The sequence below is a fragment of the Coffea eugenioides genome, chromosome 8 (assembly GCF_003713205.1).
Source record: "Coffea eugenioides isolate CCC68of chromosome 8, Ceug_1.0, whole genome shotgun sequence".
NCBI lineage: Eukaryota > Viridiplantae > Streptophyta > Magnoliopsida > Gentianales > Rubiaceae > Coffea > Coffea eugenioides.
The window spans coordinates 4,131,759-4,158,330 of record NC_040042.1 but is presented as its reverse complement, the minus strand read 5'-3'; the positions used below and the strand labels follow the sequence as shown (position 1 = coordinate 4,158,330).

The following is a 26,572-nucleotide window of genomic DNA, read 5'->3' as shown; positions in this document are numbered from 1 at the left end:
TAAAATATTAAAAATATATATAATTTTACTATTAAAATAAATACATATATACTCGAACTAACGAACTTAATATTTTAAACTCGAGCTCGAGCTCAGTTCAATTTGATCAACTCGAGCTCGATCAAGTTCAAATCAAGCTTTGACTCAAACTACTCACGAACAGTTCGATTCATTTACAACTCTATTCAAAACAATCAATTGGAAGACAAATTTTGTTCTTTCCTGCACTTTCCCTTCGACTCCACATGAATTTTCTGGACACATTCAACGAAATACAGAACGGATAAAAATTAAAAGAATGGGGTTAGTAAGAAGACAGTCCCATTGTTAGCCTAGCATATCCAAACAATGGCTAGATTTAAGAGTCACCTACTGCAAAGGTCCAACAACTTTACAGCAAAATGAGAAGATTCTCCAGTTTTCTGAGATGTGGAGCAAGCTGAAGGAGATAAGATAATCTCGTAACAAGGAATTAACTTGCCTGCAATCTGATTGCTCGACTGCATGCAACAAGTAAACTGCAACGTTCTCTAATAATCAGTATACTAGAATATATTTATTTTTAACGGACCTTAAGTCAGCTTCAGGATATTCACAAAGCTAGCCAAAAGCTGCTCATTTTCCAGAGATTGTCCAAGTCTCAACACTAGATTTTTCAACAAGTTCCTATTTCTGTATTGTCAAAAGAAAGCTCGCACCAATTATTTACCACCTAAAGCCATTCACCTTAGACTGCTAGCGTGCAAAGGAAAACTGCTCCTTCGCCTACTACCTGAGTTCCCAACATCACTACTGGGAGACGTGTGCAATCCTCTGCTTCTCTTCTTGTTTAGTGATCCAGCACTAAGAGACCCCCTCATTGCTGCCATTAACTGCTGCCCTCTTGATCCAGGCATCTTTTTTGCAAGTGTATAGGCCTGCTTTCTCTCTAGATTCTCCAGATCCTTGTTTAATTGTCTTTTACAAGAAACCTGCTCCATCGACCTCAAATGACCACGTGATATGGAGAAAGTAGTATCTGAAATATGAAAAACCCAAGTTGAAAATGTTGGCTTGCTTGCATTCTATAGGTAGCAAAATCAATGACATGAATTTGTAAACCTTACCAGGCGGGTCTTCCCTATATATCTCAGGGCTTGCAGATCTAGAAGGCGTGGCAGGCATAACTCCTGCAATATTCCTAAACTCACCATGTTCCTGATTAGAGTTATTTTCTTGGAGAGCAGGTCTAGGAGTTGTTTTGTCAGCTTTGCATGGAGGCACATCATCAGAACTATTGAGCACAGAGAGACAAGCAGATTTGTTTGCTTCGCATGAAGGCACATAAGAACTAGAAGCAGATTTGTCAGCTTCACATGAAGGCCCATCAGAAGAGATAGAAGCGGATTTGTCAGCTTCACATGAAGGCACATCAGTAGAATTATCGAGTACAGGAGAGGTTGACTGGTGATCTTCACTTTTAGCCACATTGCAAGAATTACTGGCAACACACAGCATAGAAGAGATGGATTTTTCTTTATTTTCACCATCATTAACCCTGCTATCTCTTGTTCCAATGAGATTCTCAGCACAAATTGTCTCTGCAACATCACTTGGTTCATCAACATCAGAACAATGATTAAGCAGCAAGCTAGAAGATTCTGTAGAAACATCGACCATATCTAAGACAGATTTTGGGGAAGTATTCAATAAACTCAGGTCCATCCACTGCTTTTGTGTTTGAATAAAACTTGAAAAAGAAGGTATTCCCTGTTTTGCATAGAAAAGGATGTAGGCCTCCTGCATCAGCACATATTCTTCTTGAACCCAACGTACCTACATTTTGCAAACGAATGCCTATCAGATTCATATATAGCACTTGAGCAATATATGAAGGAAAAGAGAGCATTTACCCACTAGAGCAACCTACACTTATATTAGTCAACGAATCCAAATTAGTAACTCAGGTGAACAAACAAACAAATGAGTTCATAAGAAAGAAAATCTTGTATCTGCGTGCCATTTATAAGGCTCCTGCATCAGCATGTAGAATAAAAGGTTCTAAAAAATAGTGATTCAAGAGTCATTAGATACAACGCTATTTACCTTAGAATCATCAAATCTATACCATTCATCAGGAGCAACACGAATATAGCAGTAATAGTGCCCCGAGGTAGATGAAAATCCAGTATGCACCACTACTGCAAATAAATCATACTTCAACTCCTGTCAAACAAAATTTTCATCATTACTGGCGGCACATTAAATTTTTCATAATCATCCAACAACATTCTTCATCCATACCAAGTGCAAGACACCACAAAATACTCTACCCATACAAGGAACACAAACCACTTACATGAACAGGAGTTAATTAGCAACTCAAATAAATTGAACACCACTAATCAAAAGCTAATTGCACATGTCAATCTAAAAATTATCTTACCAAGTATTTACATCAATACTAATAAACAAGCTGCATAACGCACATCCTGACACAACCACTTAAAAACATCAAGTAAACTTATAATTACTACTTGTGCGACTTAACACATGAACATATGCTTCAAAGTCATCCATCGATAAAGGAGTTCAGTCAACTACTCAATTATTACACAGGGAAAACAGATTGTGCACCTCCTCATTTTGATCACAAATAGTGTAAGGCTGCAGGTCCAATTCCAGGGGAAACTTTACATACTTGTCAATCTTCTCAACGAAAGAACCATCATTTTTAAATCTCTTAAGATGGAATGTAGCAACTGAAGGGACCTGGTCCAACATAAGTTGCTTCTCAACCGACACCTGCTCCTTACAATGTTCACATGTAAATTTCGTTTCCGGGTCTTCAAGTTTCTCAAGCTTAGTAAATGACTCCAGAGCCGTATGAAGATCGCTTGCATTCTCAATCTCCAAACTAAGGTCAATTGATGGCTCAAAAGTGTCAGACCAATGACCACAGTTGCAACATCCCAGCTGCAATTTTGAAGTTCAATACAATTACGTAATAGCATCAGTTTAACTAGCCACAAGAATGCCAAAGAGCAAAAAGCTGGCACTAGTAAAGAATTCATATACATGAGTGACATTGTTTCATAAGGAAGCAGAAAAACCCTTTGAGAGAAAGAAGCAGTAAAAGCAGCTGTTTTATTACCATGCTTATAAGACGACCACCAAAGACTTGTTTCACCATGTTGTCACTCCCAGAATGCAGAGTGTTGTTACATTCAAAACCACCATAACAACTTTCCAGCTTATCCAAAAAGCATTGGAGGAATTCATGAGCATCTTCCTGCTGAAATCTCCGAAAACTAGATGAAAAATCTGGCAGTTGAAAAATTAAGGAACACAAAGATCTCCTAGACACAATAATTGCACTGACAAATGAGCCAAAACCCAGAACTATTATACAACTCAAAGATGAAGAATAAGTGACAACATTTCCAGCAAAACCAATACAATTTTCTCCAGGTTTTTGGACAAAAAGTACAAGTTTTGATTGAAAAGTCAACCGTCCAGACCACTGTAGATCATGAATAACTATACATCTATGTAATGAAAATGAAATGCTACAGCCATACAAATGAAAAGCATGTAGAAAAGGATACAGTTCAAGTTGTTAACAAATTTCCAAGGCGAAATGATCTTGCCCGTAGAGATCAATGAAAACTGAATATGCTCATATAGGCTGCAAAATACACAGAAACCTTCAATGTTACCTGCAAAGACAGTTAAAGCACAACTATCAGATACAACACAAACTAAAACGTATTCCAAGCTCACCCAACTAAGACAGTTTCTTAAAAATTAACAAACTTTGAAAGCAGCATGAAAGTAAAGGAACAATTAAGTATAGCAATCTTACTATCACAGGGCACTTTATGATTCGATGAAAGAAGCCCTTGGAGTAGTGGAACAGTGTGAGTGAAGCATTGCAAAATGGCATTGAGAAAGCATGTGTTACCCAAATTTGCCAGCCCAGCACCCTACAAATTTTTAACATAAAATCAGTAATCATAATCAATAGCTGATGCCCCAGAGTGTTCCTTCCCCTTGCCTCACTCTACTAACATTAAACTGATAATTTTGTGGGGAAAAGCTATTGTCTCGATAACTGCTAAAATTCGTTTTGGGTGACATAAAGAGGTAGCAAATTCAAGAAAAATCAACTTTCCCTCTAAATCTAGCATGCTAGATTAAAAAACTCGGTATATCACAACACTGAATGACTAACTCATATAATGCAAAAGGTTTTAAATAACATACACCCCACCGTGGAAACCAAGCCAGAGACAAAAAGAAATCGTAGAGAAAGCTACAAGCACCACCTAAAACGACGGGCTACGGAAAAATCACAGCAGAATACGGAAAAACACTAATGTCTAACACTTTCTATAAAGCTTCAGAAGCAAATAAGCATTCAAAGGTGCTAGAACTATAAATTTGCCCGCATAAAGTTCAAGTGCAATACCACTACAGGAGACTTATTTTCGCTCAACCAACTTGAAACACTAGGCTTATTGCCACAATCTGTAGGAGAAGGCCAACCAATCCAGCTAGAACCCTCAGAAGCCTTGCGATCTTCCAACTCCATCGCACCCAAAATCCACGGATTCGAGCTAGGCCTTGGATCAAGGAGCCTCGACCACGGTCCACCACCGTAGGGCGAGTAATTGTAGATAGGCCAGCGGCAAATCAACTCATTCTCCTCATTTTCACCATCTTTAGAGTCAATATCTTCAAGCAAGCTATCAAAATCGGAGCAGGGATCGTTATCCGGCACAGTTTCTTCGCTCGACAGAGATAAATTATCGTTAGAGTCCAAAGAATTTAGGTTTTTCTCAAGTGAAATTGGGGGTGACGGCCCAGATAGGGTTTTTGGGGAATCGAGCGAATTGAGCAGAGGAGGATGAATATCAAGGGGTTCATCTAGGTGGGTTTCCATCATAATGGGGAAAGGTGGAAGAAAAATGGAGGAATTTTGGGAGGGAAACGGAATTGAAAATTTCCAAATTTTAGGGTTTTGGAAAAAGGGGGGAAAGGGAAAATTTGGAAGAACTTGAGAATGGAGGGAAAGGGGGTAAAAGGGATGTTTTTGAAAGTGATTTTTCAGCAAAGGTACTGAAAATTGGAAAGATTGAAAAAGAAAATGTGTTGGGAAGATTTTGGTTTTGAGTTAATAATAATAATAATGGTGGGGATTTAAAAACAATTAATGGGATTAAGATTTATGTGATGATGATTGGAGGGTTTCGAAAAAGGAGGGAAAGTGGAGCCGCCAATGGCATTTTTCAGCAGTTGTTTGTTGAAACAGAGGAAAACAGATTGAAATTTTATAGGAGAGAGTGACAGAAGAGACAGAGGAGTGGAGAGAATATGGGGAAGCCGCAGTTGAGTTGAGGTAATGGGAATTTGTAACTGTTGCGAGAGAAGCCAAGAAAGGTAACTGTTAAAAATACTACTCGCTAGGGCAAGCCCGACAGCTCAAGATTACTTGGACGCTGATGATTGAGGTACAAGATTCCCAAAACTTGTCCCTTGCGTCTTTGATGCATACTACAATTTAGCCACCTACATTTGTAATGAATCGTTTTAACCCCCACCCCCCCCCCCAACCATATTTTGTAATAACACGCTGTATGAATTACGTGTTTTTAGAGGTATTTTTCAAAAATTTTCAATAATCATAATTAATAGCTGGTGTTTCTTAAGGTGTTTTTTTGATGTATTTTGCTATGTTTTTAGATTTTATAAATTTTTTTGAAATATTTTTAAAAATAAAAAATAACACGACCATCACTTTTCTTCCTCTCCCTCTTCCTTCTCTTTCTCCTTTTTCCTCGTTCTCCCCTCCTCTTTCTTCCTCTTCTCTATCATCCTTCGACCCTTTCTTCTCTTCTTCCCTAATAAATTTGACCTCGTCACTACTAGAAGGTCACAACCTTCTGGGTGCAGCCAAATCTGGGGAAAGGAGAGGAAGGAGAAAAGAGAGAAGGTGGTGGTGGAAAGTGGAAGAATAAGATGTGATAGGGATTTTTTTTATTTTTTGATAATTTTATAAGTTGTATTTGATATTGCATGTATTTTTAAGTTATTTTTTGAGTGTTAATATAGACTCCAAATATAAAAATAGTTTTTAAAAAAAATTCCAAATCAATACAACATTTCAAACTCTAATTACAATCTGTTTTTCACTCGAAAATGTGGACAGGCATGTGATTTAATTAACATTTTAAGGATAAAATAGGAAGTACAATAGAGGAGGACTTAAAATTCATTGTAGTGAATGTCTAAAAAACGATGTAATTTTGGACTCGTTTAACGTTGGGGTAACTTACTGATAAGGCTCAAATAAAATGAAAACAACCAAAAAAAAATGAGTGCATGCCCATTTGCAATACAATTATATCAAACATTCATTAAGGAAAAAAAGAGTGAAGTTAAATGGTGTTCTAAACCAGGCAGATTGCAAAAGAAGAAAATGGTTAATCTCAATCCGGCAAACATACCAGCCAAGAATCCACAAGTCAAACAAAGAATCACCTTGCTTGGCAAGCAAGTTTTTTGTCAAGTTTATTTTCTACAAGTTTTTTAACAACTTTAACTACAATAACTTCAAAAAACTTCTTGAAATTTTTAAACTATACACTTCAAAATATCCAAAAATTTACACACTTCAAAAATTTTTTCTACGACTTCTACAGTAAACTATAGTAAAATTTTAGACAAACACCAAAAAAACTCACTTACCAAACAGGACCTGTGTCTCAATAAAAATCATTTGGAACACACACACGCTCTCTCTCCCTTGTATTTGAAAACCACTCGTAAATTAAAAACCAAAGTAAGGTATAATATTTCATTCTAATGAATCCAAATTTCTGCTTCAAATTGATTCTCAGGCCAGCGAAATTTCCAGTGATCATTTTACGGGTGCTTTGTAGCTACTCTTATTGTTAGTTGATCAAATTGCCACTCGAGCTCATTCTTGGCACTTTGCGTTTTGATCATGTTAATCTCAAACTTAAAGATTGTTGGTACAAGTCGCAGAATCAGGAGTCCATAATGAGCCGATAAAGCACGAAGGGAGTTGCATGGTTTACTACACCTAGGGGTGAGCAATTACGGTAATTACCGAATTACCGATCGAAATCGATTTCAATTTGGTAATTCGAATTCGGTAATTCGGTAATTCGGTCGGTAAATCGGTGGTATCGAATTAGTAAGAATCGAATTAGGGTCGAATTTGGTTTTGGGGTTTTTGAATTCGGATTTACCGAATTCGAATTGAATTTTGTAAAACGGTAAAATATTTACTTTCCCAATCAGATTACGATGTACCCTCATTCTCCGCTGCCCATTTATGGTTTCAGCAGCCTGGAATATCCTCCTTGCCACCATTATCCAATACTACCTGCCTCTTGTTTCACTCTTGGCCCTCTGCCATACAACACTGCAATGTTGATGCAAGGGAATTATGTGCAAGCAGCAACTGGCTTTGATAATCATCACCACATCAGTCAACCAGCAAACCTCGTACTTCTTTCTCCGGCTGGGGAGTACGAGGAGAACAACACTAATAATACTGGTGGCTGGTTTCAAGAATCTGATTACCAGTTTTCAAATATCTTCATGCGGATTAGGATTGAGCCAGAAGAAGAGACTGCATTGGTTGAACTGAGTCATGGGCAGGAGCCTACGGTGTTTGATCTGTATGAAGATTCGAATGCTGATGTTGAAGAATCGGATGGCCCTGGAGATGATTGGCTGGAAGAAACCATCTCCCAACATCTGAAGACTAGAAGGTATCATACAACACCTGGTGTAAAACAGGCTGAGCGTGAAGAGGCTGAAATTTGTGTGGTGTGCCTGAGTGAGTACGAGAACGAAGAGATATTGGCGACCCTTGCAGTTTTCTGGAATTCGGTAATTCGGTATTTTTTTGTTTACCGAATTGAATTCGGGTTGAATTCGAATTCGGTAGTGTCTAATTCGAATGCGAATTAGGTCGAATATTTCCAGAACCATTTACCGAAAATTACCGATTTCAACCTACCGAATTACCGAATTCGAATTCGATGCTCACCCCTAACTACACCCCGTTGCAAGTCTGTAACGAGATCCTCTTAAATTTGTACACAGAAAATGCAGCTTTATCGGAGGATTCTCTCCTGGAGATTCAACATTTCCTCCTGGAGATTTGACATTAAAGTGGATGCAAGGGAGCTGAGCTTCTTCCAAGTTTCGCCTGCCATAATCTTAAATGAAGAGAAATCCTGCTGCGCCTGTAGATAGATATGGACAAAATATTAGCTTAGATGAAATGTTATACTCTGATCCAAAGGTGGTTATGAGACACTAAGAAAGCAAGCATGATTTCATCAAATAAACCGGTCGCTTTTAAACACCATAGTTGCCACACCTGTAATTTCAACCAGTCAATCGGATCTCCAGCTGTGACATCAACAGATGAATTGTTGCACTGTTGACCAAAGAGATCAGCACTAGAGATTGCATTTGAACCCTATGAAACAATTCAAAAAAAAAAAAAACAAATAAAGTTAATCGTGTTCCGACGCTCACTAAAGGTGCTCATGTCTACCTAAAGGTCATTTAAGATACATGAAATCTACAGGGTCAAAATTTGCATAAGCTGATCACGATTGAACTTGTATCTACCATTACTATTGCATAGACCAACACAGGCCTGATAAAACTTTCAGTTCTGGAAATTAAGCTGACACAAAAAAGAAGAAAAGAAGAAAATACAAAACATACGAGCCAAAACAACGACTGAATCTTTAGTACCAGTCTTTAGACGTATGATATACTGAACCGTTGGTATATTTCATCCAGCTTTAAAGTTCAGATTGGAACCAAAAATTAAACCTCAACATTTAGATAAACCTTTTAAAAAACCACTTTAAAACAAAACACAAAGGCTTGATGCTTTAGATCATGCTATACAAAACAAACACTAAAGTCCAAATACATAGTAGAATACCACATAAGGTACACTAATGTTGTTCAGAAAATATCATATGAACGTCTAAATGCATGTCCTGGTACTTATCCAACAGACCAGAGGGTCAAACCACACTTCAATTGGATAAAGACAAAACTACATATTTCAATATCAGAGAAAGATAGTGTACAACCAGTAATATGTAGATAAACTATGAACTGAAGCTTAAACAGATAGCACAAACGTCATAACACTACAGGTGTCCTAAACTCACATCTGGTCATTAACACGACAAGAGATATAATGGCATAATCAGCATCTGAACCATAAATAAAGCACTTTTACCCATGAAAATCCAATTCACAGGAGATCAATAGAACTATAGGTTTATAATTCGCCTACACAGACAAACCTCACAAAACCATAATGGGTAGAAGTATTAAACAATGCAGAAGGAAAGAGGAAAAGAATAACCACACCAAGGCACTGCAGATTTATCAAAGATACATGTCCAAAAAGAGAAGTAATACAACAAATCCAGTGGAACAATCAAGACAAATTGAAAAAAAAAAAAAAGGAATATGCCCAGGGCCAAACGAAAAAACCATCCACAAAGTGAAGGAGTTTACGCTGTACATACTCTAGGCAATTGTTTGTCCCCTTAAATTCCCATCTAAAAACAGAAAAGTCAGAGGACTACCAAGGAAACAACATACCGAGAACTTCTGCAGAGAAACTGAAGTTCCCATGTCATTCACTTCTGATCTCCAAAAAACTGAGCAGAAGAGATCATGGTTCAAAGTCACGGTCGCGGTTGTGGTCGCGGCTCGGAACGTTCCACATCAGTCTCGGCATATCGGTCGCGGTTTCGGTGAAATGCAAATTTTAAAGTATTTAATATTCTAAAAATTGTTAATAATATAAAAAGTATGCTAAATAAAAATAATTAAAAAATAGTAAAAGAAACGGCCAAGTCAATCCGTCACGGTGTGACTCGGCTGATTTCTCGTCTTGACTCGGAATGACTCGGTGTGACTCGCCGAGTCAATCCGTCACGGTGACGACTCGGCCGATTTCTCGGCAAGTCAAGTATTTCGGTATCGTTTCGTCACGCTATCGTATCGGTAGGGGCCGAGACGGTGACGACTCGGCCGAGTCGTCTAGGTCTCGGCCGAGACTTCGAACCATGAGATAGATTTAGCATTGGGAAATCTCTTCCTGGCTTCATCAGTTTCTTCAACCTGATAAAGATAATAACTAATTAATGTTACTAAAATTAGTCCAAGAACTACAAGGCTCTAACTATTCAAACACCTGTATGCTAACACTACTTCCTTCTTTCAAATTCATATTCTCAAATTTCACTGTGTTCACAACTTGATAGATGGTTTTATTATCACAAACAAGAATTAATGTTTCTCGAGAACACAAGCACTTCGGGGTGTGTGTGTGTGTGTAGACACATACATATATATATACACACACACGTTCAATGCTTGCTTGAACTTTGGGCATAGTTGAGCTAGTCTCCTTTGACAAACAACTATCCATCTCATATTCAGCAAACAAATTGGAAGATTTTAGCGGTGATACACGGCTATGAACACGTGCGCCTCCAGAACTATTATCTGCTGGTTGCGGATTGTCTATGTACTGAAAGCGAGTTGCAAAGGATTTGGGCGTGCTATTGGCGGAGTCCGATGATGGAACTAGAACGGGTGGTTCTTCAGGCTTCTGGTCATAAAGGCTTTCATTTGGCTGCAACAGCCAAAAGAGTTCAACAATTTATCATTGCAAAAATTACAATGACATTTCAGCTAGAGAATAAAATTCATTCAAGAATGTTAATGATCTGCAAAACCGTTTTAGCAAGCTTTTGAACTCGCAGGCCCCTAGTGTTTCCAGTTCTCTTAGCACCTATAGAGGCTGCTTCACAGTTGCGATGGTAACAGTATCGGAAGCATTGGGTAAAGAAGAAACCTCTGCAGTTTCATTTCTCAACGAAGAATTCTCGTTTTGAGTTTCAGCAATTGGTTTCAAGAAAACAATAATAATTAGTAGCTTATTCTGGCTGAGAATTGACTGATAATGATGGCAAACCTGCTTCATCCGCAATGCTCTGGGCAAAACCTGTAGGAGAAGACCAATCAATCTACGAAGAACCCTCAGAAGCCTTGCAATCTTCCAACCCCATCGCACCCAAACTCGACGGATTCAAGCTAGGCCAAATGGGGCGAGTATCGTGGATAGGGCAGGGGTTTGTCAACTCGTTCTCCTCAATTTCACCATCTTTAGAGTCATCATCTTCAAGAAAGCAATCAAAATCGGAGGAGCGATCGCTATCCGGCAACGTTTCTTGGAAAAACGATAAATTGTCGTGAAAATCCAATTAACTTTCTCAAGTGAAATTTGGGGTGAGTCGATCGAATTGAGCAGAGGACTGTCAATTTGTCTTCGTAACGGAGTTTGCTCGAAATTTAAAGGATCAATAACACTTACGTCCCCTAAGATTTGGCCAAACTGCAAGTTGGACCCTGAGATTTAGTCAAATTACAAGATGACCCTCCATATTCGAAGAAAATGCAAAATGGATTGGACATCCATTTCTCTTTCTCTGCCTGATTGTGAATTCCTAATACAAAAGTACACTCCCTACCTCCTACATGTGGCACTATGGCAGGATGATCTGAAAAATTTTTATCTTGGACCAACTATTTTAGCCCTTGTTTTTTGACCAATTTATACTCTCAATTGAATAAACAATAGCCCCACGCCCCAGCGGGCAGCTCGTATGGTAATCGCCTTTGGGTCTTTATTCGAGGTTATCAGATCGATTCCCGCTCGTAACATGCTGTGTATCTTGAATAGGTTATACATAGTCGCAGGAGATTAGTCTGGCGTAAGTCAAGATACTCCTGTTTCAACAAAAAAAAATGGACAAACAAGAGCCCCACAATCTTATTTGGATCATATACATGTCGAGTTAACGAGTTTTATGATCTCATTTAGTTAATATTAATTGATAAAAAACCAAGTATTAGATTTACCAAATATACTCTTAATTGGACAAACAAGAGATTTGGATTATGTACGGGTCGAGCTAATGAGTTCTATGATCTTACTTGGATAATTTGAATTGGTTAAAAACCATTGAGTATTAGATGGTCCAAACTAGAATAACATTTCTCGGATGATCTAATTTTCTATCAAAATTTGCAGGGCAAGAAGCCAATCAAATACTCGAATACGTACCCACAATAAACTTATATCAGCTTTCAGTCTTTTACAATCTGGCATGATACCAGATAAAACTAATGCTTAATTCTTCTGAACCTATAAGAAAACAAAGGGAAAACTACTGCATAAAAAACCTTTATTTGTAGGTTTAGTGCCTGACATTACGTTTTCAACTTCAAGTTCTTCAACAAGCCCGTGCTGATGTACTTTTACATATCAAATGGCGGACACTTTCTTCAGTTTCATGGGGAGTGAGTCCCACATTTAGAACTCAGAATCTCAACAAGAAGGAATAATTCGACTAATACTATGATATACCTTTTTTTTTTGTTTAAGAAGCAGGAAGGAGGCAGAGAATTAAAACCCAAAACTTCTAACTCTTATAGTCTCAACCTTTTTCAGAGTCAATGTCATATTCTTAGCCAAACATGAATCAATTCCTTTTGTATTTTAGAAGAGGCGTAAAGTGGAACATTGATACACTGCATTAGATTTGGGAAAATTCTTCTGTCTTTTTAGTATTTTTAAGGAAATCATTCCCTCTAGTATTTTTGTTTTGCTTAAAAGTTGTTTAGAGGTGGACAAAAAAAGGTCTGAAGGTTAATTCAATTTTCTATTATTCTCACTTCTGTTGAAGTTGTACGGTGTATAAAGTTTCAATTTTTTCGTCCTTAATCATTAAAAAGAAATTCTAAAGAAAACAGTATTTCAAAACTTGACAAATTTAAATCTTTTCTAGACACAAGAAATAAACATGCACTACTGTGGACGAACAAATTAATGCTTTTTAACAGTTAACCACAGAAAAACTCATTGGAGATTGACTTGTTTCTCATTAAAACAAGCTTGAGCAAATTTGATTTTGAGGTGATGATCCCTGGAATCTTTACAATGTAAAAATTACCACATCTAATTCAATTCCGAAACCAAACAAACTCTGATGAAGACCAATTAAAAATCCAGGATAAGGCTACTGCAATTTTAGCTATTTCGGGAATCAAGTACATATCTTTATGGCCATCATGGTTTCTCACACAGTTGTTGGTAGAGCCCAGTAAGAAGAGGAAAGCTGGAGAGGTTCAGTTGTTGATCGACGCTATAACCACTGTTTTCCTCCCAGATAGTTCTAAACTTTGATCATACTTCTAAAAGCTCAAATGTTGCGCCTATGATTTGGGGTGGGGAAGTTAAAAAAAAAAATGTTCTTACCATAACAAAAAATATAGAACACATACTTCAACGTGTCTTTCTGTAATACTTGGTAAGATGCAGCCCCTTCTCAAATTTGATAATATACTTAAACCTGGCAGAGATAAGATTACGTAAAAGGGCCGATAGAACTTAAATTGGTAAATGGTTTAAATCCCATTTGGGTTACATCATTGAGGGAAAAAAAAAAGAAATTAAAGGCCAGCCCAAAGGAAAAACTTGTGTTGCATCATCATTCAGAACAAAATACACAAGGCCAGTCCAAAGGATAAAATCTATGAAATAGCCAGAGAAGGCCACATACACCACCATGATGGTTACATTCCGCAGCTACAAAATAATGGTGTCATCTCATAATCCTAGGAATTTTAAAATCTTATTTGTCTTCCGTAAAAATTTTAAAGATTTAACTTTTTACATCTACATATTTCTTTTGCAATTCTGTAACAAGATCCTCTAGATTGTACATCCAAAATGCAGCTCTCTCAGAGGATTCTGTCCTGAAGATCCGACACCAAGGAGGAGGCAAGGGAGCTGAGCTTCTTCCCAGTTTCTCCTGCAATAATCTTGAGGGAAGAGAAATCTTGCTGTGCCTGTGGAAATGGAACTAAATTTTATGCGCTCTGATACAAAGGTGGTGCTATGAGACTCAAAAAAGAAAGAATTATTTCATCAATATAGCAGTTGCAATCTACATCACAATTGCCATACCTGAAAAGACAGCCGGTCAATCAGATCACTAGCTGTGACATCAACAGATGAATTATTGCCACGGTGACCAAAGAGATCAGCACTGGAGATTGCATTTGAACCCTATGAAACAATAAAAGGATATGAAAGAAAGAGTAAGTTGAGTGCCAATGCTCGTTAGAGGCAGTCATGTCCAAATTCTCGTAAACCAATCATTATTGAACCAGTGTCTAGCATTATTATCGCACACACCAACACAAGTCCCTTAACATCGTCAGTTCTGGAGATTAAGCTGACTCAAACAAACAAAATAAGGTGGTAAAGGGGGCTAGGGGGTCGGAGGGGACACGATAAATAACTAGACAAGTAAGAAAATACAAGTCATATAAGCTAAAACAGCTAGTACCAGTCGTCTGAACCAATATATCCTTCATCCAGCTTTCAAGTTCAGATTGGAACGAACAAGAAACCTCATCACTAAATAAATTAATATGAAACAGACAGAAACCAACCAGAAAAGCTTGATGTTTTAGATGAGACTGTAGAAAAAAAGGAAAAGGAAAACCTAACGTCCAAATATACAGCAGAAATACTATAAAAGCTACACTAAATTTGTTCAAAAAGTATCATATGTACATCTGAATTCATGCACTTATTCATATCCAACGGGCAAAAGGTTCAAACCAAACTTCCTTTGGACAAAGACAAAATAAAAACATACTTTATCACAGAGAGAGAGGGGGTCTACAACCAGTAAAATATAGATCAATTATCCAATGAAACTGAAAAAGTTGGCACAAATGGTTTGACAGTGTAGGTATCCCAAACCAATATCTGGTAAATAACAAAATGTGCATCTGTACTCATAAATAGGGCACTAATGCCAATGAAAAGAACCCACGTTCACCTAAAATGTCTAGATTCACAGGATATCACTCAACTATTAAACAAAAATTAGGTTCAGTAGTTGCAAGTTACAACTAACTGCAAAAAAATCAACAATTGGCATATGAAAAATGTGGCAGGAAAGAGGAAAAGGATAACCACTTGAAGGCACCGCAGGTTATCAAAGAAAAGTAATACAATTAATTGTGACAAACAACAAAACAAACGAAAAAAATTGAATATTTCCAGGGGGTAAAGAAAAGAACATCCACAAAATGGAGGAGTTGATGCGGTACACAAGTTTACAGAAGGTAACCTATTCTCCCCAAGTGTTCCCACCTAAAAACAGAGAAGCTTAGACTATCAACAAAAACAACATACCGAGAACTTCTGCAGAGAAACTGAAGATTCCATGTCATTGACTTTGTTCTGATCACCATAAAACTGAGCAGAAGAGATAGATTTAGCATTGGAAAACTTCTTCCTTGCTTCATCAGTTTCTTCAACCTGACAAAGACAAACAAGTTAATGTTTTCTAACAAATGAGTCCCAGAAATACAGGGTTCTAAAACTACTTTTTTCTCTCAACACTTTCCATTTTTCCATGGTATTCTTAGGTTTCACTGTGTTCACAATGTGATAATTTGTTCTATTTTGAAAAACGAGAAAGAATGTCCCTAGAGAACACAAGCACTTCAGTCAACAAAAGAACTACACATCAGCCTATCATTTTAACCTTTTGAACCACCTTCTCAGTTATCCCAAAGACATGTTTTCCCCAAAAAAAAAAATTTCCTTCAACCCATCAGAGACATGTATCTTGGTCATAATCCATAGCAGATTTGAAACTACAAAATCACTTACTCCACAGCTCACTATGATAGGATAAATTTTACCGAAGCTTACTTGAACTTTGGGCAAAGTTGAGCTGGTCTTCTTTGAGAAACCACTATCCATGCCATAGTCAGCAAAGAAATTAGAAGATTTTGGAGGTGATACATGGCTAAGAACACGGGCACCACCAGAACTAATTTCTGCTGGTTGCACATTATCAGTATACTCAAAGCGAGATGCAAATGATTTGGGCGTGCTACTTGTGGAGTCAGATGATGGAACTTGAACAGGTACTTCTTCAGGTTTCTGGTCATAAAGACTTTCGTTTGGCTGCAACAAGCAAAAGACGAGTTCAACTATTAACTAATGGAAGAACTACAATGGCACTTCAGATAGAGGACAAAATGTATTCTCATGAACTTTAAATGCTCTTCAAACCTTTGTAGTAAGTTTTCGAGCTCCTAGACCCCCAGTCTTTCCAGTTTTCTTAGCAACTAGAGGCTTCTTAACAGTTGTAGCAGTAACAGACTGGGAAGCTTTGGGTGAAGAAGAAACCTCTGGAGTTTCATTTTTTAGAAAAGAACTCTGATTTGGAGCTTCAGCAGTCTTAATATCAGGAAAACCATTAGTAGCATGTACCGACTGAGAAGCAACCGGTGATGATGGCAAACCAGCGTCTGCAGCGCTTTTAGCAACTTCTTTAGCAAGCAATTGTCTATACAAGTCAGCAGCTCTAGAAGTATACTTTGCCTCAATCTTGCCCCCATCAGTCCATCCATGCTGTTTAAAGAAAACTTGAGCACGGTTATTTCCACCAAAGCACATCATTTTCAACTGCTCTGGAGACCAAGAATCTAGATTGGTCGACCTACAAGATAGGTCAGCTTGGTAAGTCATTAGTATACCGTGTGGGAAAGAAACAATTACAAGTGCTTCAAATGACAAAAATGAGACGCAGCACATGAAAAGCCCAACTACTGCTGAACTGGTGCAGCAAAAGAAAAACTCAAACAATTTTCTATCTGAGTAATGTCAAAAAAAAACCAAACGGAACACAGTACATCCTCTAGAGGAAGAGCTAATCTCTAATAAATGAAAATTAGTGTATAATGGGAAACAAAGCTGATGGAGGGCGATAAGGTGGTACTGATGGACAGAACGGGGGTAGGTAGCAAGAGGGCCCATCATCCTTCAGAGCATTGAAAAGTTAAACAGGTTCAACGCAAGGCTTAGTAAATTTTCATGACACCTCTTTCACAAACAGTTTGCTCTCAACTAACACCATGCAGGTATTAACTCAGGAATCCAAGCTCCTACAACATGATTAACTAAGGAATCTAAGCTCCTAATGCTGCAGACTATTGACGCTACATCCATACATCTCGGCATTAATTGCTTTGAAGTTCTTCAAACATAATCAGCACGTGAAAGGCCCAGTCAGCAGCATTTTTAGTGTGACAGCAGGTACTACCCAATAGCCTTTGCTCAACAGCTCAACCCTCCAAAACAGAGTTACCCTCTTATTCTAATTTGTCTAAAGAAGTAGGTTCTAGCAACTCATGATCCGCCACCCATTTAAATTGCCAGAACATAATTCAGCACCATCAAGTTTAGTTTCTGTGCACACTTCTTCTAGTTGCTCATCTAACTTCTTTCTCAATAACTAAAATGTAAAACTTGAAAAGCAACTTTCAAATGTCTATTTCATAACTCATGACCCTTCTAGGGCATGCCGATATGACTGTTGAACAGAAAGACATTATTCTCGATAAGCACCTTAAAGCTGTAAAAGTTGCCAAGTTCAGCACACTCAAGCATTCTCTAACACTTTGCAGACCAACACCTAACGTCAACTTCAACCCAATCTTATTTAGTTCAACAATGAGAAAAGCAGACATTTGATGGACCAGTTTTTCTGTTTCCATATAGTGCCCTAATACAAAGTAAATGACTACCTGCCCTCAGCTTCCAACCTTGTAATTCCACCAACTCATTTTAATTTCTTATTCTCTTTCAATTTTCCTACACTTGCACACTCAAGTGTGCAGCTTCCCCTAGTTACTAACTATAAAAAGGACGGAACTAACTGTAATTTATATTGCTATCAAGAGAATAGCACAAGGAAGGAGGAATTCAGCAAACTTTCACATACGAATCGAAAATGATAACTTTTGTTCCTCTTATAGGTCACAAAGCATCATCACGCAGCTCCCCAAAAACACTTTAACACTCTCTTCTCATTAAAAAGAAAAAAGAGTAAAAAAGGGTACAAAAAACATACATTTCCAACATTAAAATGTTTATGCAGGCTATTTATTAATCCACTACTGTTAGAAGAGACAAAATGAGCTGATCAAAAATCAACCCAACCAAAAGCTGAAAATTCAAATTACCAACGAAGCTAATGTGAACACCGAGAACAAAAGAATATACCGAACGAAGCTAATGCATCGATTTGAAGATTAAAAAACCAAGCAAAGAGAACAAGAATATACCTAACGAAGCTAATGTGAACACCGAGGCTCCGGTGAACCGCCGAACAATCAATACAGAGAAAGATCCCATACGTCACGGACGCCCACGTCGGGTTCTTCGCGTTGCAATCAAAACACATCTGACAAAAAAAAATTTCCACCAAAAATCCAAAATAAACAATTAATCACACTGAATAAAAAGATCTGCGCACAAAAATCTCAGATCTGAATCAGATCTCAGAAATTCCACCTTAAACTATGATATCAGAAACTCCACCTCAAACTATTCAAGCAAAAATAGAAATAACAACGGAAAAAAAACGCCAATTTTCAAATAAAATTTACCTTATTCTCGGGCTTGGCTTTGAGCTTCCGAAAAATCGTGTTCTTGTCGGTGTAATTCTCCGAAGCCATGGCGATTTACTAATGTCTATGAATATATATATATATCGATAGAAATAATTAAAACTTTGAAAATGAACTATTATATATATATCTGCAGAAAAAGTTCCGAGAGGAGAGAGAGAGTGGAGAAAGAAGACGAAGAAGAGAGAGAAAATGGCTCCTCAGGGAACTACAGATTGCGAGAGAGAGACAGACGCGCAAGTGCTTGGGAAATATATGTGAAACCGCTGGTGGATGTTTCCTTTTTCTTTATCTTTTTCTTTTTTTCCCTGATTTTCGTTTTGGTACTATTTGGTAATTGTCTTTTTTTTTTTTGGCTTGGGGAAAGTTGATACTCCATTTTTTTTTTATTTTCTTGTTTAGGCAGGTCGAGATCTGAGAATATGCGAATTAATTTATTAGTATTAGTACCAAAAAAAGGGCGTAAGAATACAGGTAACCCTGACCTGGGCCGGTGGCCGGTGGGACAATGGGGCCACTGGTGGGGTCTCCTGCCTTGATTGGTTACAATAAAGGGATAATTTCAGAAACCTCCCTTGAGGTTTTTCCTAATTACACCTAGCACCCCTAAAGTTTCTGAAATCACACTTAGCAGCCTTAGAATGACAACTTTTGTAACATATCAACCCCTTTAGGTAAAAATTGTATTAAAAAATGTATTTAGAAGAGAGACTATAATATTCTTCCAAATTTGACCTTTTGCAAGTTGATTTTTGAAAACTAGAAGATGAAAATAAAAACAAGTTGATTCTTTTTCAGCCTTTTTCATATTTCTTACGTAGGAAAAGGCAAGAAAAAAGAAAAAAATATTTATGTTCAATTATGTAAAAATAAAGTAACAAAAATGCCATAGAATTTGGGCACATTTTGGCCCTTTTTTTTGCGTATACAACCGAAGATAGGTTTTGAGATACCTAGACAATCTAAACATAGAAAATCTATCTTTTTTTTTTCACTACGATTTTATCTTGTTATCTAATTTAATCATTAAGAGGTGAGAAAAAAATAGATTAAAATCATTCATTTGGTGAAAAAAAAGGCTGGGATGTAGTTGAAATAATAATAAAATGCATATTAAATATACCTATAATGGTGTTCAATTATCAAAAACAAAATTTTTGAAAAATTGGTTAACAAACAATATTCAAAAAGTTTTATTTCCTTTCTATCCAAAACTTTGGCACAGACCTTATAACAGTCATATGAATCAACAAAAATTATACAATTCAATAGTTATTATACTTACATCCCCTCAATTTTTTATGCAAATATTGTAGTTCTATTTGTTTTTATTTTCATCTTCTAAAATTCAAAAATCAACTTGCAAAAGGGCAAACTTGAAAGAATATTATAGTATCTCTCTTAAATACATTTTTTAATAATATTTTTACATAAAATAGTTGACATGTTACAAAGGTTGTCATTCTAAGGGAGCTAAGTGTGATTTCAGAAACTTGAGGGATGTTAGGTGTGATTAGAGAAAACCTCAAGGGAGGTTTCTGAAATTATCCCTACAATAAAATGACCCAAATGACCCTGTGAACTGATACGTGGCTGTTTCTTGATTAGTTCTAGTATTTTTTAGTAACAACAACCAATAACGTGCCTGTCTGGTCTTGTTCATTTTGGGATTGGGTTTGTTTGGCAAATAAGGGCCTGTTTGGAATCCAAGTTTTTTGACAAGTTTATCTGTTACAAGTTTTTTAAAAACTTTAACTACTGTAACCTCAAAAAATTTCTCAAAATTTTTAAACTATACACTTCAAAATATTCAAAAATTTACACATTTCAATAATTTTTCAAAAAACTTCTACAGTGCTACAGTAAAGTTTTAGACAAACTTCCAAAAAACTCACATTCCAAATTTATCTACAAGTTTTTTAATAATTTTAACTATAGTAACTTCAAAAAATTTCTCAAAATTTTTACACTATACATTTCAAAATATCCAAAAATTTACACACTTTAAAATTTTTTCCTATGACTTCTACAGTAAGTTACAGTAAAATTTTAAACAAATATCCAAAAAATTCATTTGTCAAACGGTTCTGTAGAAAATTTTTTATGTTTTATGTTATCATAATTTTCAATCATTTTTTTAATTTCATATATATTAAATTGCTATAATATATTTTGCTACAAAAATTTCAAGACATTCAAGGTTACATTTATCAGACAATAATTTTGTGGAGAAGCATTTGCTTCATCCGTGATTAAGGAGATGTATTAGCTGAGTTCACAAATTTTGTCCTAAGCACGTGCCTTTCACTCTTTTCAACTATACCTTAATATTTATAAAGAACATTGGTTGAGGTAGCAAATAAGCTTGAGCTCCTATGTTTATAGTACATACTAAAAAAATGTTAAAAACTTGGTGAATCTACAAATTCAGCTAACAGATTAACCTGATGTATATTCATCTTTACTTTTATCTTGTTTAATATGAACAGGTGTTTGGGGCTTTCTCAAAGAACCTTCAGGGGCTGCTTGGTTAAAGGGTTTGGGAATCACAGAAAGAAATGAACCCCTTATTTATTGTTTGGGTTAAGTCTATTGGAATGCAAATTTTGGACTCATTTCTAAAAAATCGGAGTTATCCCATTTCCGAGCAAATTGGGAGGTTTTGGACAAAACCCTCAACTTATTCCCTCAGACAACATTTATGACGGGCCTACCCTCTCTTTCTCTCCATCACATGCCGCACCTTATGTTCTTCTTCTTCGTCAGATTTCTATCTCTTCTTTTTCATCATATAATCTTTATCTGTGATCCAAAATGTCTTGAAAAAAAAAAGATCTAAAGTTGATCTAAATGGATTAATAGTGGGCAAATATCTTCAGTGGGCAAATTATTCAACAAGATCTCCACCAGAAAGATCTCTAAGAAAAATTGAAGAAAACCCACAACCCAAATCCAAGGGATTTGTGATTTTCGCTTCAGGGGTCTTGTTCAGTGCAGGAAAGATTACTTGCTGTGAATTAATTGTGAGATTTTAGTACAAATTGTTCGTTGTATATTAAGAACCTGCTCAGTATATTAAGAACCTCAACCCAAAGATCTTCGCTTCAGGGGTCTTGTTCAGTGCAGGAAGGATGACTTGCTGTGAATTAATTGTGAGATTTTAGTATGAATTGTTCTTTGTATATTAAGAACCTGCTCAGTATAGCATTTGAACATAGTTGCGGTTGGCATATTAATAAAGCTTTATAGTTGATCATTTCATACAAGGTTTGATTTTTTGTGAAATCTTTTTCGTTATGGTGTTGGGTGGAATGGAAGAAGAAGAGAGTCAAAAGTTGATGGTGATAGAGATAGCGACATTGTAACCTTTCATTCTAAAGTCATAAAGATCTGGTGTTTTATTGAAGAACGGGTTTATTTTTATTTTATCCGATAAATAAATTTATTTATGGGAAAATGGGTACTCTGTTCTTATAATGGATGAAAGCCATAAAGAGCTAGTGTTTTATTGGAAAACGGGTTTATTTTTATTTTATCCTATAAATAAATTTATTTATGGGAAAATGGGGGATCAAATCCAATCTATATTCATTTTTGTGATTAACAAAGTTGGATCTATTTTTATTTTTATTTTTACATAAACAATGATTGCATGTGGGTCACATGATAATTTCAAACTAAAAAATGGTTAAAAATTTGTGTTGGAACCAAATTTTACTGACTTGATTTTGTAAAGAGATGTAAAATAAATTATGATTTTAAAAGTGAAGGATGAAAAAATACATTTAATAAAATGTGAAGCACGTTTTAAATAAAATGTGAAGCACGTTTTAAATGATTTTCTCGAAAACATTGCGCCCTTGAAACTAAAGGAAGAATTCATGTTTGCTCCAAACTCTCTGTATCCTTACCCAATATCTGACGCTGACATCAAGTATTCGGTGAGCCCTGTAACTAAAACAATGATGACTTCAACTTCGACTAGCCCAGCCTATTTTAACCCCAAAATTAAACCTTTCTCTAACAGCTTGTGGCACATTGTTAATTTGCATTAATTACATAGAAAAAAAAAAAGCAAAAGATTAGGTTCCTATAACAAAATGTTGCACTCCTTAAAATACACGGTAATTAGTCAATTCAATTGCATGTCTTACGCGATAATTATCCACCTAATCAATTAAGTTTAGCTCAGACATTCTAGTCAGGAAAAGGAAAACAATGAAAGGTAAAGATTGTTCTTATCTATACATAGGACAAAATGGGCTTCATGCAATGTTGTTGGGCTAACCTCAAACATTTTGAACATGGATCACTTGCATTGTTTCGTTTCACAATAGGTACACCATGCACGCCCGCAATTGTTACAATTGGAATTTAGCTTGACAGGATCAGCCTGTCAAATTGAAAGTTGGATCGAGCCGTTGCTCAAATATTGTAAAGTTGATTATTTATAAAATGTCATCTATCGTTTCCGAAAAAAAAGAAGAAGAAATGATCAGCCTGTCTACATCATAACAGGAGAAACTATTCATTTTATCTTCACTAAATAAATAAATTGTTATGTAAATTAATTTTACATGAGAATTTTATTGAATTTCAGAAACTAGGAAAAACTTTAACAGAAAATGGTTTTTGGGTAAGAACATGTCAGTAGAAACAGAGACACTCAAGTGGTGAGATGATATCATGGTTTTGTCAGTGGAAGGTAATAGTAGTTGAGTGAGATTGATAAAAAGGAAAAATGAAAATTGGTTTGAGGTAGGTTTTTGTTGATAGTGTGTGAGTTTGTGTTGACTTAAGTGTAGTAAATAAAGATTATGAAGGTGAATTTGGAATTACGAAAAAGTGACAACAACGAATTGTGTACATCAAACAACTGATACAATTGTTCTACTTCTTTCGTCCCACTTTAATAGTCATGTTTTTCTTTTTTGTTTGTCGAAAATTTTAGTCCACTTTTAAATTGAAAAATATAGTTATCTTTTAATTTTTCTAAAATACCCTTATTCAATATAGGTTGTTATTAGTATAAACTACCTTATTTAATATAGATTGTTATTGAATATAATCTACCTCATTTAATGTAAAATGAGGATTAATTCTTTCTTGACCATCAATTCAAATTTTCATAAACCAAGTTTCCATGAATAATTAATAGAAAGTTGTACTCTATTTAACGTAAGGGTATTTTGGAGAAATAGTAACCTAAATTTATTTTTTTAATAAAATTAATTACTTTTTTTTAAACTATGTGAAAAAAAAAATTGAAACAATCAAAATGAGACGAAAGGAGTATTATTGAAGGATTTTGGGACCTGTGGTTCTTTCATTTCCCTATTGACTTGTATTGGATCAAATGATGTGTCAGCCACTGGAGTCCATGGGCTTGTAGTTGTTCAGTCCATGTCTGGTTTCCTATCTATCCAGACGTAGGAAGAAATACTGGAATTATATTGTCAAAAATATAATCGTCATCAAGCAGCAAAATTAAAGGGCCGAATTGCAAGAGGAAGTCATATAATCAAAAACGGAACCTCCAGCCCAGTTAGTCTAAGACATAAAAAACTAGTATAACGTAATTGACTCTGTATGTCTTGTGAGGTGGGAGATCAAGAGTTCAAATCTTGCCTCCCATCAAAGTTACAACCTAATATGGCTTCTCTTACATTCATATGAGTGCGTAATGCATCCGTGTAGGCAGATGATAATTCAATCTCCGTCAGTTTCTCGTAATCCCGTTGGATCACCCCTTTAAAATAGGTTAGAATGGAAATAGAAGTATGTGTAGATCATGACAATTAACAAAAAAAGGGTAATTGCAAAGAGTTGTCCTTACCTCCTTTTTCTTTGCTTTTCTGTCGTCCCTTATGTTCTTTGCTGGAATCAGGCATCTTCGTTGTGTCTTTTAAAGACCTAACTTAGCTTGTAAGAATATTAGTTAGGGGAATTATAGTTCTTGGTTCTACTCTCATACTACCCCATTTTTACCTTACCCTTGCTAAGGTTTAGAGTCTCCTCTATCCAGTAAAAGACATCTTCATTGCAATAAGATACAAACTTTGGAACAATACTAAAACTTCTATGTTGTTTAGCAGCAAAGTTAAAATAATCTTAAAAAAAAAAGAAAAATTGAAGTTAAAAAGAAACTAAATTTTAACACCTGAAAATCATCTTAGAAAATAATTGCATCCACCAAAATGTAAAATAAATCAAATTTTCCTAGGGGAAGACTTTTTTTTTTTTAGTATTAAAGCATTTACTTGATGAAAAGAAAAATTCTATTGAGGGTTTGTGTGCTTTTGCAATTACTAGAGTCAATTATAGGAGATTTAATAAAAATAAATAAATTCTCCCTCCCCTAATCCCTCCCTACCCCGAAACCTGACAGCCAGGTTCGAACTCTGATGTGCCACCAACATAAATTGGTCCAAATTGATAATAGCTAGTGAGTATGGTTTATTTGTATTTACTTGATCCAAATTAATTTTTGCACGCATTACCTAAATAATTGGTGCAGTTATACTTGTGGTGAACATAAAGGATAGAATCTACGTCGCATTGTTACTGTCGGCCATTCATTCCATTGATTTTCTGATTCACTTGTCACTTTTTCAGGCCTCACTACAAAAAATTTGTCCACCACTTTATTCAGGCAGGCCCATCCATGACTGGCATTTGCATTCTACTCAAAAGTTTTTGTCAACATGTTCGTTTTATTAGAGTGGTCCCAAGCTGCAAATAGATGGGAGTAATTAAGACAGATAAGTCACATGGCAATTAAATAAAGTACTCATTTCAATTTGTATTTTTTTTCTTTTTTTTTCGGAGACAATAAATCTAATATATCCTACACTAAGGGGGAAGGAGGCGGACCTAAGGAGGCTCAGGGATAACTCGGAGGGGACTGAACCACCACCGGATCAGATGGGTGCACAGCCCACCCGCCTGAATTTTTTTGGAAACAAGCCACTTAAATGTGGCATTTTTTGTCATGTTTTAGCTTTTTTGGCATTTGATATCCACTACTCATTCCTCAGCCAATATTTGTTTCTTCAGTTAACTAGGAATCAGTTTAACAACAGAGCCAGCAGATTCAAGGCATAGGGACTACTTATTTATCACCTTCGTTTCATTCGACAGGTTTACATCTTTAGGGAATTATTCAACCAAAAATAGGGAATTGGTATTCGCAGTCCTCGTTTAACTTCTGGCATTTCAATTCATTCGCTAAAATTGCAGACTCCAGCGAGTTTCAGAGACTAATTGAGGAGTGCAAAAATCACTTCTACAACAAAAACGTTGTCGAAACTTTTAAACCACACATAGTTCTTATCCAAATTCCTCATGTATGATTATGGTTTTGTTCATGATTCTAGTCTCTCCCATAAGAGGGGACCAAAACATCACGAGTGATTATTGTTCTTGCATTCTTGTGCATGATATTCACACACTTCTGCATCAAAGGACCCCCCACAAAGAAATGCCAATATACAATTTGCAGCAAGGTGCATGTTTTTAATTGGAAGGACTTGAAATGAATGTCAATTTTCTGTGGTCTGTGTCCTGTTATTGTCCGTCATGTGCTTGAATTAATGGATCCACTAGTGATATCTTTTTTGCGGGACAATGCCAGATATGTTGTATTTTCTTCCTTGTCTGAATTTCATTTTGTTCTTTCTGATGAATATTAATGGATCCACCAATGATCTTAAGTGAAATCTCAAATGCAGTTCATCAAGTTAGATAGTCTTTCTTCTTTTTCCTTCTTTCGGCAAAAATATACTCTTTGAGATTATTGTGCTGCTTTTGGTGCCTCTTTCAAGAAATCCAAAACGTTATTGATTACGTTTTTATCGGGAGCCGATTAAAAGTTGACAACGTATTCTGTTTGTATGCAAATATCCCATCCCTACGGACGTCCTCCTGGCTCCTG

At 36.2% G+C, this 26,572-nt stretch overlaps 4 protein-coding genes across 5 annotated transcripts; all 4 read right to left on the bottom strand.

The window, feature by feature from the left end:
- Positions 1-304: 304 nt before the first annotated feature.
- Positions 305-5,365, bottom strand: LOC113781754 (ubiquitin carboxyl-terminal hydrolase 20-like). Its single transcript, XM_027327747.1, has 8 exons — positions 4,451-5,365; positions 3,845-3,965; positions 3,588-3,698; positions 3,134-3,303; positions 2,617-2,955; positions 2,086-2,205; positions 1,107-1,815; positions 305-1,018 (listed from the first exon to the last, which is right to left on the bottom strand). Exons 1-8 carry the CDS (start codon positions 4,925-4,927, stop codon positions 723-725), a joined length of 2,343 nt encoding a protein of 780 aa, XP_027183548.1. The 5' UTR covers positions 4,928-5,365; the 3' UTR covers positions 305-722.
- Positions 5,366-6,811: 1,446 nt separating this feature from the next.
- On the bottom strand, positions 6,812-10,115 carry LOC113779241 (probable ADP-ribosylation factor GTPase-activating protein AGD8). The gene is made up of 4 exons (XM_027324771.1): positions 9,661-10,115; positions 8,402-8,503; positions 8,078-8,264; positions 6,812-7,087 (listed from the first exon to the last, which is right to left on the bottom strand). The coding sequence occupies exons 1-3, from the start codon at positions 9,691-9,693 to the stop codon at positions 8,133-8,135; spliced, it is 267 nt and encodes an 88-aa protein (XP_027180572.1). The 5' UTR covers positions 9,694-10,115; the 3' UTR covers positions 6,812-7,087; positions 8,078-8,132.
- A 17-nt stretch (positions 10,116-10,132) lies between these two features.
- On the bottom strand, positions 10,133-11,371 carry LOC113779239 (probable ADP-ribosylation factor GTPase-activating protein AGD9). Of its 2 annotated transcripts, none has more exons than XR_003469454.1 (2): positions 11,045-11,371; positions 10,133-10,185 (listed from the first exon to the last, which is right to left on the bottom strand). XR_003469454.1 is itself a non-coding variant. In XM_027324770.1 (2 exons), exons 1-2 carry the CDS (start codon positions 11,051-11,053, stop codon positions 10,247-10,249), a joined length of 465 nt encoding a protein of 154 aa, XP_027180571.1. In that variant the 5' UTR covers positions 11,054-11,371; the 3' UTR covers positions 10,197-10,246. The 2 variants fall into 2 exon arrangements, 1 of the variants encoding a protein (XP_027180571.1); XM_027324770.1 differs by lacking the exon at positions 10,133-10,185 and adding an exon at positions 10,197-10,702.
- Positions 11,372-13,499: 2,128 nt separating this feature from the next.
- LOC113779536 (probable ADP-ribosylation factor GTPase-activating protein AGD8) lies at positions 13,500-18,800 on the bottom strand. The gene is made up of 7 exons (XM_027325129.1): positions 18,619-18,800; positions 18,295-18,413; positions 16,238-16,667; positions 15,872-16,129; positions 15,347-15,472; positions 14,102-14,203; positions 13,500-13,983 (listed from the first exon to the last, which is right to left on the bottom strand). Exons 1-7 carry the CDS (start codon positions 18,685-18,687, stop codon positions 13,876-13,878), a joined length of 1,212 nt encoding a protein of 403 aa, XP_027180930.1. The 5' UTR covers positions 18,688-18,800; the 3' UTR covers positions 13,500-13,875.
- Positions 18,801-26,572: the final 7,772 nt, after the last annotated feature.